Source organism: Scophthalmus maximus, chromosome 1, assembly GCF_022379125.1.
Source record: "Scophthalmus maximus strain ysfricsl-2021 chromosome 1, ASM2237912v1, whole genome shotgun sequence".
NCBI classification, from domain to species: domain Eukaryota; kingdom Metazoa; phylum Chordata; class Actinopteri; order Pleuronectiformes; family Scophthalmidae; genus Scophthalmus; species Scophthalmus maximus.
Genome location: NC_061515.1, coordinates 10836635 through 10850839, shown reverse-complemented (window position 1 = coordinate 10850839; position 14205 = coordinate 10836635). Strand labels below are relative to the sequence as shown.

General features: G+C 45.2%; 1 protein-coding gene across 10 annotated transcripts in view; it reads left to right on the top strand.

The window, feature by feature from the left end:
• Positions 1-14205, top strand: part of kif13a (kinesin family member 13A) — a 34855-nt gene that overhangs the window by 15067 nt on the left and 5583 nt on the right. For 7 of the 10 annotated variants that reach the window (XM_047332238.1, XM_047331950.1, XM_047333178.1 and 4 more), the window contains exons 7-37: positions 1361-1448; positions 1963-2097; positions 2234-2346; positions 2463-2574; positions 2662-2874; positions 2971-3081; positions 3174-3308; positions 4233-4363; positions 4653-4739; positions 4822-4997; positions 5906-6125; positions 6948-7110; positions 7198-7341; positions 7428-7577; positions 7901-8065; positions 8231-8404; positions 8542-8693; positions 8786-8918; positions 9088-9234; positions 10147-10179; positions 11048-11147; positions 11242-11368; positions 11475-11530; positions 11619-11740; positions 12389-12565; positions 12670-12762; positions 12884-13036; positions 13138-13215; positions 13318-13368; positions 13514-13601; positions 13722-13873. In XM_047332238.1, the coding sequence (XP_047188194.1) occupies positions 1361-1448; positions 1963-2097; positions 2234-2346; positions 2463-2574; positions 2662-2874; positions 2971-3081; positions 3174-3308; positions 4233-4363; positions 4653-4739; positions 4822-4997; positions 5906-6125; positions 6948-7110; positions 7198-7341; positions 7428-7577; positions 7901-8065; positions 8231-8404; positions 8542-8693; positions 8786-8918; positions 9088-9234; positions 10147-10179; positions 11048-11147; positions 11242-11368; positions 11475-11530; positions 11619-11740; positions 12389-12565; positions 12670-12762; positions 12884-13036; positions 13138-13215; positions 13318-13368; positions 13514-13601; positions 13722-13873 (3979 nt within the window). The remainder of the gene's footprint in view (positions 1-1360; positions 1449-1962; positions 2098-2233; positions 2347-2462; positions 2575-2661; positions 2875-2970; positions 3082-3173; positions 3309-4232; positions 4364-4652; positions 4740-4821; positions 4998-5905; positions 6126-6947; positions 7111-7197; positions 7342-7427; positions 7578-7900; positions 8066-8230; positions 8405-8541; positions 8694-8785; positions 8919-9087; positions 9235-10146; positions 10180-11047; positions 11148-11241; positions 11369-11474; positions 11531-11618; positions 11741-12388; positions 12566-12669; positions 12763-12883; positions 13037-13137; positions 13216-13317; positions 13369-13513; positions 13602-13721; positions 13874-14205) is intronic. The other 3 variants (XM_047332820.1, XM_047332670.1, XM_047332453.1) reach the window with 2 other exon arrangements.

Genomic DNA, 14205 nt, shown 5'->3' with positions numbered 1-14205 from the left:
CACTGCTGCGCTCCTTGCCCGCATGGTCCGATGTGGGTTGGCAGACAGACTGCAGGGGAGGGCGAGCTGTGAAAGAGAGAGCGTCTCAGGGACATGTGTTTCGAGAAGCCGGAGCAGGAGAGCGGTCCACGCCGCCTGTGAGCCCGGAGAGGGACCACGGTGCAGTGCTCTGTGTGCTGCAGATGTCCAGACCTCATCTCGATGCCGCATCCTCTCGCGGATATGACAAAGCCGGACACTCTATTGTATCTCTCTCTTTGAATTTTAGGATTAAATGTTAGCTGTGGTGTGTATTCATGTGATACAGAGTAAAGTGCGGAGTATCCCACGACGAGTCGGTAGCTGGTCTGTCTTGCGGTTTGCCGCAGTGGGTGGTAGATGAGTACAATGGCAGCGGGGGGACCTGCTTTCTGCCATCCTCAGTCCTTCTGTAGCCACGGAGAGGGATTCAGTGACTCTCTCTGATCTATAGGATTTCTCCTCAACACCTGGCAGACGGCCAGGTGAAGCTGAGCTCCACTTTACCCTCCTCCGCCCTCCAGTGAGACTCCTGCCTACCTCCAGTTTGACTTTGCACGTCAGCACATCTGTTCCACAGCTTGTACAGTAATTTATAAGGATGTAATTCACACGTTGATAAGGGAATTTTTTCTCACGAAAGACTAATAACACAACCATAAAATGATCTTACTAAGAAGAGCTGTATGTTTAGCCAAAGCTAATCTCTCTGTGCCCCAGAGCTCCACTGTCAGTGAGCCACATCGTTGTACTGGGTAATGGAAAAAAGATTTAACAACAAATTCAACAGCAAACTCACATTCATATTTTATTGATTTTATTAATTTGTATTGCTTATTCCTATTTCACCATTGCACGCCAGCCATTCCATTCATTTCCAGAAGGAGGACACTATAGTGAGAATATCGAATACAGCTTTTTTAAAGTGAGATATTAGAGTTTTCATGTTATTGTAAATAAGTGTTTTCTGAAATACACATGTTAATAGATACCAGTAGGAGGTTGTTTGTATAACTTCCCAGCGTTGAAATTTCCAGAAAGAGGGGAAATAAATCATATGAGCTTCTAAAAACCCTGAAGCATTCATTTAGTTTTTCATTCATTTTAATCAAGCTCCCATGGTCAGGGGATATTTTTTTTCAGCTTCTCCAGAAAGGAGAATGTGTTGAGCTGCCAAGAAGTGGACTTCAGAGGAAGAGGAATGCCAAATCAAAAGCCCAGATCGTTTTCAGTCTCTCTTTTTGCACAGATGTCCAGAACAGGGACACATTTCTTTCCCCCTCTCTTTTTCTTCTCTGTCTTTTTACTCATCATTTTTCTTTTTCTTTCTCTGTTTTGTAAGGAGCCGACAATCACTGAAAGTTCGGGAACACAAAGTCCTGGGTCCGTATGTGGACGGTTTGTCTCAGCTGGCTGTGACCAGCTTTGAGGTGTGTCTCTCACCCTTCTGTCATCGCACCACCCTGTATCACTGACCCGCTTCACGTACACATTGATTTATTGCTACTAGTAGAAATGCCTTTATATTGCATCCCTTTAGCCGTCAAGTCGTTGATTTATATTGGCTGCAGCCATTTAGTTTCAAATCCTCCCGAGTGCAGAAACTATAATGTCACATATTTCTGACGTGGGGTGTAGTCATGGGTTTCACGCAGTTTGCATGCCAATCCTTGGCAGGGCCTTCCTTAATGAAGTTTAAACATCTCCACCCTGTTCCTCTGCGCTCTGCCTGATATTAGTCCACTGGATTTCCCATTGTCTTGGCCCATGGCCTGCTGTGACTCAGCTCAATCGCATGACGCCATAGCCGTATGTGAACACCGCCTGTAATCATAATAAAGCATCTGCAGGTTTTGGTTAAATCCAGTGCGGGGAAAAAAAACATACAACAGTGACTAATCGTGGGGCTTTCATCTTTCATGACGTGACCCTCTGTCTTTTCAGGACATCGAGGTGTTGATGTCGGAGGGGAACAAATCGCGCACAGTTGCAGCCACCAACATGAACGAGGAGAGCAGCCGTTCGCACGCCGTTTTCAGCATCATTGTCACACAAACACTTTACGATCTAAAGTCCGGGGTCAGTCTCCTTTTGCCTTTCTCCGACTTTTACGAAGAGCTGTTCCTTGAGTGACTGACTGCCATTGTGTTAATCCTGTAGACGTCCTATTTATTTTGATCATGTGCCTGATTTTGCATGGCGTGATATTAAACAGAATTCGGGGGAGAAAGTGAGCAAGATGAGTCTGGTCGACCTGGCAGGAAGTGAGCGAGTCTCTAAAACCGGAGCCGCTGGAGAGAGACTAAAAGAGGGCAGCAATATAAACAAGTGGGTGTATATTATTTTTTAAATATGAAAGCCATACAAATTTACAAAGTCCAATCAATTATTTTAAAGGTTAACACTGACAGGGCCTTAATTATTTATTTATTGTGTCATTTCAGATCTCTCACCACATTAGGCTGTGTGATTTCTGCTCTGGCTGATCAGTCTGCAGGAAAGGGGAAGGCCAAGTTTGTGCCTTACAGAGACTCAGTCCTCACCTGGCTACTGAAGGTTTGACCCACATGTTACCATGGTCCTAGTTCTCTGTTGCACACTTCCCCTGTGTTGTTGTCTTGCAATATATCCTCTCGTCTTCAGGATAACCTCGGCGGCAACAGTAAGACAGCCATGATAGCCACGGTGAGTCCATCAGCTGACAACTACGAGGAGACTCTGTCCACGCTTCGCTATGCAGACCGGGCCAAGAGAATCGTCAACCATGCCGTGGTGAACGAGGACCCCAACGCTCGGATCATCAGGGAGCTCCGGGAGGAGGTGGAGAAGCTCAAGGTTCAGCTCTCTCAGGCTGAGGTGAGGGGGGGATACAGGCTTACAAAATATGAATTAATCACATGATGGTCCAGACTGTACTGATACGTATTCCCCCCCCCCCATTGTTTGCGTCAGTCCATGAAGGCTCCTGAACTGAAGGAGAAGCTGCAGGAGTCTGAGAAACTCATCCAGGACATGACCGTCACCTGGGAGGAGAAACTGAGAAAGACGGAGGAGATTGCCACTGTATGCACGTGTTGTAAAAAAAAAGAAAAGAATTCAAATGTCGTTCAGCGTGTTTATGCCCATTTTCTCACTGTGTTTGTCTGTGTTTGCAGGAGCGTCAGAAGCAGCTGGAGAGCATGGGCATCTCCTTGGAAACATCTGGGATTAAAGTGGGTGAAGACAAGTGTTTCCTGGTCAATCTAAATGCTGATCCTGCCCTAAATGAGCTGCTGGTCTACTACCTGAAGGTAACACAGTGGGACACTGCAATACTTTTCAAGCACAGTGCTTATTGAGCCAATGAAGTTTTGCATCTGCCTATTTAGCTCTACCATTAGTACATCTGGATTTATCCTGCAAATAAAACGTACAATGTACATAGATTTTTTAATTTTTTATAAGCTCTAAAAGTGTATGAATCCATTATCTGCACTCACTGCACAATGACGTCTCAGTCTTTGCTTGTTTCAAAGTTCCTTTAAGGCACTATAATGGTCTTGGATATTCAGCTCAGAGAGGGCATTTTCTATTTCTATTCTTTCTTCACTTATTGAAATCTTTCGCAAAGTGTAAATTGTATTCACATTCATTTTCTAAGAGCTGTAAAGCCAGTTGGTCTCCAGCTCACTGGTGAGATAGTATATTTACCATCAGCCAAAGCACTGGACCACAGCACACACGTCGCCGTGATCCAGATGACAAGTATGAGAGCAGAGAAGAGTCCAGTCAGAGCAGGTCTGGAGTGTGCGGATCACTGCTGTCGGACCCGTAAGAGCAGAGGCACATGAGAGAGAGCGGCCTGCGCAGAACAACAGGCCTTTGTCTGGGTTCTGCAGACCAGCCTGGCGTATCAGTGTGGAATGACTAGAGTAATGTGAAATGGGTGAGTTCACCGTAGGGTAGGACATCCTCTAGAAGCCGGGATGTTTGTTCATCTACGCCCACTCTCCAATGGGAGAGACAAGTGTTCTCGCTGAGACCTGGTTTCGCTTTGGTATTATTCTTAATTCCCCCCGCGTAGTTAAGAAGTTTTGTTTCCTGCAGTTTGGTTCTATAAATGACAGTCTGTAGCTTTTAGGGTTAAGACCAAGAAGTTGGAATAAGACATTGGATGTAATTACTTTCAAATCTGTCTTTTTAGTTGGCTTAATTTGTCCTCCATCTGTGTGCAGGAGCACACTCGAGTGGGCGCAGACACGTCTCAGGACATCCAGCTGTTTGGGATCGGGATCCAGCCGGAGCACTGCGTCCTGGACCTCTGCCCAGACGGTGACGTCAACCTGACACCCATAGGGAATGCCAGGTGAGCTACTATCAAACTACCTCCAATGCACTTTGCTATCAGTCTGGGTCTCACTCTGTCTGTTGTCTCTCTCCTTCATGGATGACTGGACCTCAGTGTTTCACATGACCTCACTGTACAGGAATCTCTGATCTGAGCACCTCGCTTTGATTTCAGAGCCACATCTCCCCTCAGCTACAAAGAGATTGCCCCCCCCCAATTTGTTTTCGCTGTTTGGAGATAAAGATCATGATACCATCAGACATCTTCATTAATAAAATGTCATCATGCATTTCTGTGTTTTCTGCAGGACCTGTGTGAACGGAACGATGATCGATTCCTTGGTGCACCTGTGGCACGGCGACCGCATCTTGTGGGGCAACAACCACTTCTTCAGGTATGAGATCTTTCCTCCAACTGTGTGTCAAAGTTATGAAATGAGAAAAACGTCACTGATTGGGAGTCGTATCACATCGTAGGATCAATCTGCCTCAGCGAAAGCGGCGGGACCGTTTGAAGGAGCTGGAGAGAGCTTCTCCCAGAGAGAGCTTCGTCGAGGCAGACGTGGAGACGGCCAGCGAGGCCTCTTCTGAGCAGGACTACAGCTACGAGTTTGCCCAGATGGAAGTCATAATGAAGACTCTTGGGAACAATGGTATGATTTGGATAATCTGCCCTCTGCAACCTACATGATCCCTTTAGGCTCTCAGGCTGCAGCGGTATACAGTAGGAAGTCCTCTTTGGTTTCAGAACCTCCAGCTCGTTCCTGCTACTAAGACCAAAATAATAATAATATCTTTTGGAGATACCATTACTGTGAAACAATCCTTTGTTTAGCCCAATGGATTTATAAAATCCCAAATCTAGTTCAAGTCTCTGCCATTATTTTTTCCATGGATTAATGTTATTGCCATTAAATCCAAATTTTAATAGTGAGATTTTAGCCACAGCGGAACAAACAAGCAGCAACTGTTATGATTTCCTGAGAGACCTCTCAGTTTCCGACAACTGATAATCATTTCTACTGTCACCAATTTTTACAATGAATATTTTTGATTTAGCAATTCAGGTCTTAAAATGCTAATAAGACAACAGGAATAGCTCAAAAATGAACATCACATCTCTCAAAGCACAAGATGATATCTACAAATTGCTTGTTTTGTTGAAAACCAACACTTTGAATCCCAAAGATAATCACTGTGTCATTAGCTAATATGAATATGATACTGGTTATGAAACAGAGAAAAGCAGTAAATCTTCATTTATTGAGAAGAGGAGCAAATATTTGCAAAAAATAGATGATTATGAAATGTGTTGTTGATTAATCCATGTCTCCCGCAAACTACACACAGATGGTTTATTTATTTAACTTAGTTGGTACTATATAAATACATACATTAGAATTGATTCAAGTAGCATTGCACTATAATTTTTAAAACTAAAATTAAAGTAATATTTGAATCTGACATTTGTAGATAATATCCATGATAACTTTTGCTTGAACGCACTCGTCCTGTTCCTTTACTGATGAAACAGCTTGTGGTTTCTGGCCCGTGTGTGCAGACCCCATGCAGAATGTGGTGCACGTGCTGGAGAAACAGTACCTGGAGGAGAAGCGCACGGCTCTGGAGGAGCAGCGGATGATGTACGAGCGAGAGCTGGAGTCGCTTCGGCAACAGCTGTCTCCCGAGAAAACGCCGCAGAACCACCGCAGCAGCAGCGACCGCCTCGCGTTCCCGACGAACACGTCACACAGCAAACTGCGGATATGGACGGAGGAGCGGTGAGTGGAGCGTTAGACGCACAGTCACTGATGCACATACTGGACAGCGCAATGAGGCCTGCCCTATATTATAGGTTATCACTTGCATTAAATTCTTCAGTATACGCAGGGCAACATGTGCGAGCCCGTTGTGCCCACAGTTGAGTTTAAACATTTTAAAGAATGAAGTCAGAAAATGTTGAGCTCATGTGGATTTTGATCAGTTCTGACTCTGTCAGTTCTTGCAAGTTTGTCACTGATAGGCGGGATGCCCTGAATATTAATATTGCGATATAGGTTCTGTCTAACGCTTAAATCGTTCTGTGGAGTTGTGATCAGATTAAAACACAGAAAACTGTAATAAATTCTTTCTCAAAAAAGAGGAGAAGATCCGCACGCATAAAGCTCCCATTAAAGGATTATATTTGCCGGAGTGACCTTTTGAGCACAAGACCTCTTCTGCAGACTTCTTCTTCGTCTTCTACTCTTTCCAAGCATCAAGTCAAGGCGCCATCCTCCTGTAATAATCCTAAAATGTGATGCTTAATCCTGTCTGATTGATCATATGGGGGGTCCTATTACACAGTGTTTCTGCTGGATTCAGTATATTTTACTAAGAGCTATTTTCCCATTCTTGATACTCTATAAGTCATATTTAACTTGAATGCACATTTTTCAAGTCATAGTTTAGTCAGTTATTATAGGTAAAATAACAGTTTATGTCAACCTACACTGACTGTACATAAAGGACAGGTTTTCATCTGAGTGAACTATCTCTATCTGTGTGTGTGTGTGTGTGTGTGTGTGTGTGTGTGTGCACGCGTGCGCGCGTGTGTTTGACAGGGATGAGCTTTTTCGTCAGAGTCTCTCTCGACTCAGGGAGCAGGTCGTGAAAGCCAACACCTTGGTGCGAGAATCCAACTTTCTGGCAGAGGAGATGAACAAACTGACGGACTACCAGGTCACCCTTCAGATTCCTGCAGCCAACCTCAGCGCCAACCGCAAGGTCAGACCTCTGAACTAATAAGAATTGTTTGTCTGCTAAAAAAAATCTATATCAACTGTCTGAATCGGTAAATCTGCTTTTATCCAGCGTGGAGTGATAGTGAGCGAGCCAGCAATCCAGGTGCGGAGGAAAGGGAAGGGGACCCAGGTGTGGACCATTGAGAAGCTGGAGAACAAACTGGTGGACATGAGAGACCACTACAGGGACTGGAAGGAAGGCACAGAGGAGCTGGTGAGAAACCACAGAGAGAAGAAAAAATATGTAGGGAAAAAAAAGTTATTTTGATTTTTAATCTCCTTTTTTCTTTTTTTTTGCAGTATAACAAAGCAAACAGTAAGCATTGTGATCCATTCTATGAGGCACAAGAGAACCACAACCTGATAGGAGTGGCCAACATTTTTCTGGAGTGCCTCTTCCATGACGTTAAACTGCAGTATGCCGTCCCCATCATCAGCCAGCAGGGAGAGGTGAGGGTACACCGACACAAACAGATTTAAACACAGATACGTTCATCATGGTGCCGCTCTACTGTTTTCCCTAACACACCAGATTCGTATGATAAGTAAAGGACGAAACATCACATTTATGAATATAAACAAGATACCACTTGAAAATCCTCACAAAGATCGTATCCATCTGTAAAATAAATAGAAATGTATATGTTATCAGGAATTACTTTGGAAATACTGTTATATATTATGCTGTATCGTTGCATATCTAAGACATTGAGGATGTTTCTGACCTTTTTTAAGTTAATGCGATGACACATTTTCTCGGCTTGTCCATGCAGGTAGCAGGCAGGTTGCACATTGAGCTGATGCGAGTCAGTGGTGTCGTACCAGAGCGCCTGTCCGGGGGAGATGACTCATCCGAAAACTCCAGCGAGAGTAGCTGCTACGAGGTCATGGACACCAACGGGGAGATCGTCCACATGGCCAAGAGGCTCACCTGCAGGGTAAAATCCACTCTGTTGATTCTAACCAAACTACGCTTTTTTAAAGTTATTCCGGGATAATTGTATTGCTTCTGGGTTTTTTTGTTGTTCACGAATGAGCTGCCATTTCACTGGAAGACGCACCATCGTCCAACAAGTCCATTCTGCATGTTTGTCCTGCTACAGGTGCGGATCAGGGAGGCCACGGGTCTGCCGCTCAACTTGTCCAACTTTGTGTTCTGTCAGTACACCTTCTGGGAGCACGGCGAGCCCACTGTGGCTCCTCCCATGGTCAGCCCGGACAGGCCCTCCCCTCGGAGCCCAGAAGCCCAGTTCACTGTCCAGTTCGATAACTGCAAGGTGAGAAAACGTCGCTGCCGTTTGTTTCTGTGCTTCAGGTTGTTAACGCCTTCACTTGAAATTCTCTTGAACGTCCTCGTGTTAGTAATCCGTATTTTCAAATCAGCTTCACCGCACCAAATCTCGTCTTTGTGCAGGACTACGTCGTGCATGTGACGGACGAGTTTTTGGAGTTTATATCCGATGGGGCATTGGCGATCGAGGTTTGGGGTCACCGCTGTGCTGGAAATGGACGTTCACTCTGGGAGTTAGACGCACTAGAGGCCAAGACCCAGACGCTCCGAGACAGGTACATGTCTCACTCTGACTTATGCGCGTGCACGCGCACACTGACGGTGACATTTCAGGCCTCAGTAATCTCTGCTTTTTCGGTCGTCCAAGGTGGAGCGAGGTGTCTCGCAGGATCGAGCTGTGGATCTCCATCCAGGAGCTGAACGAGCAGGGGGAGTACTCATCTGTGGAGCTGCAGCCTGGAAAAGACGGCAGCACGGGGGGAGTCTTCCAACTACGACAGGTCAGAGAGAAACTGACTGGCCCGAAAAGATCAAACGCACACTTGAGAGGGTCGTAGCTCATTACGTGAATATGATAATAATCATGTCATACGTGTGCATGACATGATTTGAGAGAGCAGTATTGGAAGCAGCCCTCTGATGTTGAATCCTGGGGTTTGGTCCAAGCAGGGTCACTCCAGGAGGCTGCAGGTGTGTGTGAAGCCGGTCCAGAACTCAGGCACTCTGCCTCTGCTGGTGGAGGCCGTGCTGTCCGTCTCTATCGGCTGTGTGTCGGCCCGCTCCACCAAACTACAGAGACCGCTCGACAGCTACCAGGTATGTGGAACACATTCATATTTGTCCATGTACTCGCATACAGTATATATCACATGTTGTTGACAAAAATAGGACGATTATTTGTGTGTAAGTGATAATGCAATTAAAACAGAAACAGTGTTTTGGGAACAGTGTGCTGGTGTCTTGCCAGTGATATCCAATATTATGCTGATTCAGACAAATTAAGTTTAGTCTATCTCTGGTTTCACACCACGACTGGTTCATCTGGGGAGCTGGCAGTCTGTCTCAGGGAGGCTGAGGAATGTACAGACTCATTAGTGGCCTGTTAGCTCTGTTAACATGCACTGATGTGCCCTGATACACAGGAAGAAATTATTATTTTTCCCTAATTTTCCATACTCATATATTTTCAATGATAAATTCTGGTTCAGGTCGTGGTTTATAGAAGCTTTATTTCATCACACATAGATCACATCACTGACACTGGGTGGCCTTGGATCCTTAAAGAGTCTTAAATTCAGATTGTCTGGGTCTAAACAAAATTTTTAGGCACGTCACCACCAAAGGCCACCGTGAAAATGTATCTACTCTGCCAGACCGAAGAGGAAAATGACTAGTCATTTACATAATTTGTCTGTTTCTGGTTTTTATGTTTTAAACTAATGACTTCTCTAGCCAGCCTACTGTCTAGTTTATGAACATGGGGAAATGCAAGTTTAACACGATAAGTGGATTGAAAAAAAAAAAAATATTTGGTGTGTATGTCCTCTTAAATTTAATTTCAAGTGGTCAAAGGATCTTAAATAGTCTCACGTCTAACCTGTTCTTAGCTGTAGGCACCCTGTGATAGTCTTAGAAACTTAATCTGAGCAGTGAGCAGGATGCTCTGAGCTGTCATGTCGGCGTCTTTTGTGGTCCCCACGTTTGACTGAGTGTGTTCTCTCCTGCCAGAGAGAGGTGGAAGAGGATATGGATAGTTATCAGGTACCCCCCCCCCCCCCCCCGCGTTGCTGCTCCCCCTGTAGTTCACTCTGCAGCATGAAAGGAAACCTACTGATATGTGTTCCCAGAGGACTGCACATGCTGATGATTTTTGACGCTGCAAATATCAATCACACCAACCCATTCTGTGGCAAACCTCTGTGCAAAATACATTTCCACCCATGGCTGAGCCGGGGGTCCGTCTGCTGAGGATCTTGTCCCGCTCTCTCTCTCTCTCTCTCTCTCTCTCGCCTTTCCACTCTGGTTGCGCGTACTAATGCTAACTGGTTGCTTGTCACCACTGACCAGTTGCAGGAATAATAAGCCTCACTTAATCACATGGGCATTGCATGGCTGCATGATTTACAGCACTCTGCATGGTGGACGTCAGAAGAGTAATGTGACTCGCTCTGAGGTTTGTTGGTTACTTTGAATCTGCTCTCTGTGGCGTTCTCACAGAGAGATGTGCTGCGCGTCCTTGCAGGACTTTGGGTGGCTGTGGCTGCATGTGAGGACATGCATGTGAGTGTGTTTGTGTGAATGCATGTGTGTGTGGATGTGTGTGAGTTGTAAAGGGGTCAAAGGGAGGTGTGTTTTGGAGCTAAAGCAATTCTTGAACCAAAAATACAGGCCGGGGAACTTTGATGTTTAACCTTGGGTTTGGGAACTTTTATGGGGATTAGCTACACTTTTTTTCTAAGCTACACTTTTTTTTCTAATATATTATCAGTGGGTGATATGAAGTAGATATGGTATTCCATCAAACATGCCAGCCCAGTCTACCCTTGCTTTCCCCTGGTAACACTTTACTGAGCCCTGCGTCCGATCCTCTCTCCACCGAGTGATCCGGCATTGATCTGTCTGCTTCCAGGAGGAAGATCTCAACTGTGTGAGGGAGCGATGGTCAGAAGCTCTGATCAAACGTCGGGAGTACCTCGACGAGCAAATCAAGAAAATCATCAACAAACATGGTGAGTCTTTGGCTCTGCCTTGCAGCTGATTTTTTTATTCCCCTCTAGTGTTTTTTTAAACTAAATGTCTCTTTTCCTCACTCAATGAATCCAGAAAAGTCGGAGGAGGACGTCGAGCGGGAAGCTCGGCTGGTGGAGCAGTGGGTCGGACTGACTGAGGAGAGAAATGCGGTGCTAGTGCCTGCACCTGGCAGTGGCATCCCGGGAGCACCTGCAGACTGGTAAAAACTCTCCCAAACACACGTCCGATTCACTTCATTTGAAGCCCTTTGCTTCTTTTGCTGTTGCTTTTTTACTACCATTGAACTGGTTTTCACCGGCTTGTAGGACCCCACCTGCGGGAATGGAAGCGCACATCCCCGTACTTTTCCTGGATTTGAACGGTGAGCCAAACACATCCTTTGTGTGCACTAATGTTTTACAGATTTTTCTCTCAGGCTTTATAAAGACGACCTCTTTTCCATCCACCAGCGGACAATCTGACAGTGAACGAGCAGCTGACGGGCCCACATGCTGCGGGCGTTAACTCTATCCTGCCCAAGGAGCACGGGAGCCAGTTCTTCTATCTGCCCATCATCAGACACAGCGACGAGGTGAGCGGTGGGCCTGTCTTATCTGCCCTCCAGTGGCCAAAAAAGGAGCCGCACTGAAGAAGAAATGTGTTAAAGCAATAGTTTCAGAGCAGTTTGTGATTTGTCTGATGACCACATCCTCTAAAAGTCTACATATACACGTAAAGAATTCCACTGCTTTCTCATCTACTGGTTGGTTGTAGTTTAATTTTTTCTAAATGAAAGGTGTGCTATTTTGTCAACTGTTTTTTTATAGGCTCTTTGTTTACCTTATGTTAATTTGGCTGCTGTATTTGCTGCTAAAAGTAGATTTTTGTCAGATAATTGCACCTGGACAAGAGCAATTTAGGGCATCGCCTTTTTTTCTTACAGTTATGTGCATAATTGAACAATTACAGAGTCAAGTAATTGCATGGCATCTTGCGTAGAGAGCAAGCATTTGTAAGAAACATGATCTTAATGTCTCTTTCTTTAAAGTAGCGCATTGCTAACCAGGCAATAAGTACTACCACTTTTACTATGCTATAGTGTCATGTCATGAGATGGACACCTACACGACTGTGATCCGTGTCTCTGTTTGTGCGGCCACAGCCCGCTGGCACAGACTCTCTCTCTTTCAGACGACTATGGAGCTGCGAAAATAAAAACGCGTCTCTTCTAATTTACCAGGTAACGGCATTGTGCTCCTGGGACTCATCCATCCACGACTCTGTGCACCTCAACCGGGTCACGTCTCCAAACGAACGCATCTACCTGATCATCAAAGCCACGGTGCAGCTCAGCCACCCTGCCTCCATGGAGCTGGTGCTCCGCAAGCGCATCGCCGTCAACATCTACAACAAACAGGTGAGCGGGTATCACATTGCGGTCGGCCCAGAGGCAAAGTGAACATCATTAGATGTTGTTTAAATATTCAAAACCTTTTCCTCCTTTTTTTCCTCTCAATGCAGAGTTTCACTCAGAGTCTCAAGAGAAGAATGTCTCTAAAAAACACACTCTACTCCTGCGGGGTGACTTATGAAATCGTCTCCAACATACCAAAGGTACAACTACTAACAGTGTTATTCTGCCACTGTATCTAATGTAAACTGCTTTTTCTTCTGTCTTGCACATATTTATCTTCATCAGCCCTTTTTTTTTAGATTTCTTCTCTTTTCTTTCCAGGCCTCAGAGGAGCCAGAGGAGAGGGAAACCTTGGCCCTCATGGCTGCTCGTGGTGACAGCGAGGAGACTCAGGATGGAGAAACCTACATAGAGAAATACACAAGGGGGGTTCTGGAAGTGGAGAACATCCTCAGTCTAGAAAGGTTACGGCAGGTACTGTATGCAATAGCATATAAAGTATGCTTTAGTGCAAAAATAATTGATCCATAGGTTGAGATGTTAACATGCACCTGTCTTCATTTCTTCCCCTGCAGGCTGTGACAGTGAAGGAAGTGCTCGCTGCCAAGGGGAGACACCTGAGAAGGAGTATCAGCACACCAAATGTACAGCAAGTAATGAACTCATCATTCACCGCGCTACTCACTGAACTATATGGAAATAACAGTTATTAAAAATGATGACACTGACACACATGTTTTTTCTTGCTCCCCCAGTCTTCTTGTAGTAAAACAGACCTGACAGGTTGTGAAGATGAAGACTGTAAGGTAAGTCATAAAGGAGTGCTGCTCGTCATATGGGTCCTGAGACTGTAGATGATTAAAAAATAAAGTGTTCTACAGCATACGCTTAGATGCAACCTCATGAAAATTGGCAAACACAACATATATATACTTATATATTACTGTCTAGGACCACTGTGATCATGTGGACAGCTCCAACTGCAATCCCCAAGATGGCTCCCTTTGCAGCACACCCACCAAATGCAAGGAGAACCAAGGTAAAGTACACGAAAGGCAAATTTGCAAAAGGGGAGCAGTCCTGCCTTCCTCTGAGTATGAAACCGTTTTGTGTGCGTTGCTACATTGGACCTGGGTTATAACCACACGTTCCCACACAGGTTTGGTTCCAGAGAGCCCAAGCTTTTTCAATTCCAGCCCCTTCAAAGTCCTCTCCCCTCAGCCGCCCAAGTTCCTCAAGTCTCTGCTGCCTGTCAAAGAGGAGAACAAGGCGAAGAAAGCCCTGGAGGCCCGGCCGCTGCTGGGACAAGAGGTGAGGACGAAGGGGTTCAATTATCTCTTGCGCCAGAGGGAAGTATTCAGGTCTTTCCCATTGAGCTTTTCTTCAATCCCAAATTACTAATTTTCAAAAGCTGCCTGATTATTTTTTTATGACAATGGCTTCGCTGTTGGCTTCGCTGTTGGACTGGATGAAAAAACAAACAGTGGCGCCATCCACTGTCTTCATGTCACTGTTTTGAAATTAATGTTCACAACTCACAGGAGCATGGCTTCCGTCGAACAGTCAGAAAAGTCATGAGGTGAAGGAGAATTCACTAAGAAAATCCGACTACCTACATAAGACCTTTTTTTTTTTAACCAACT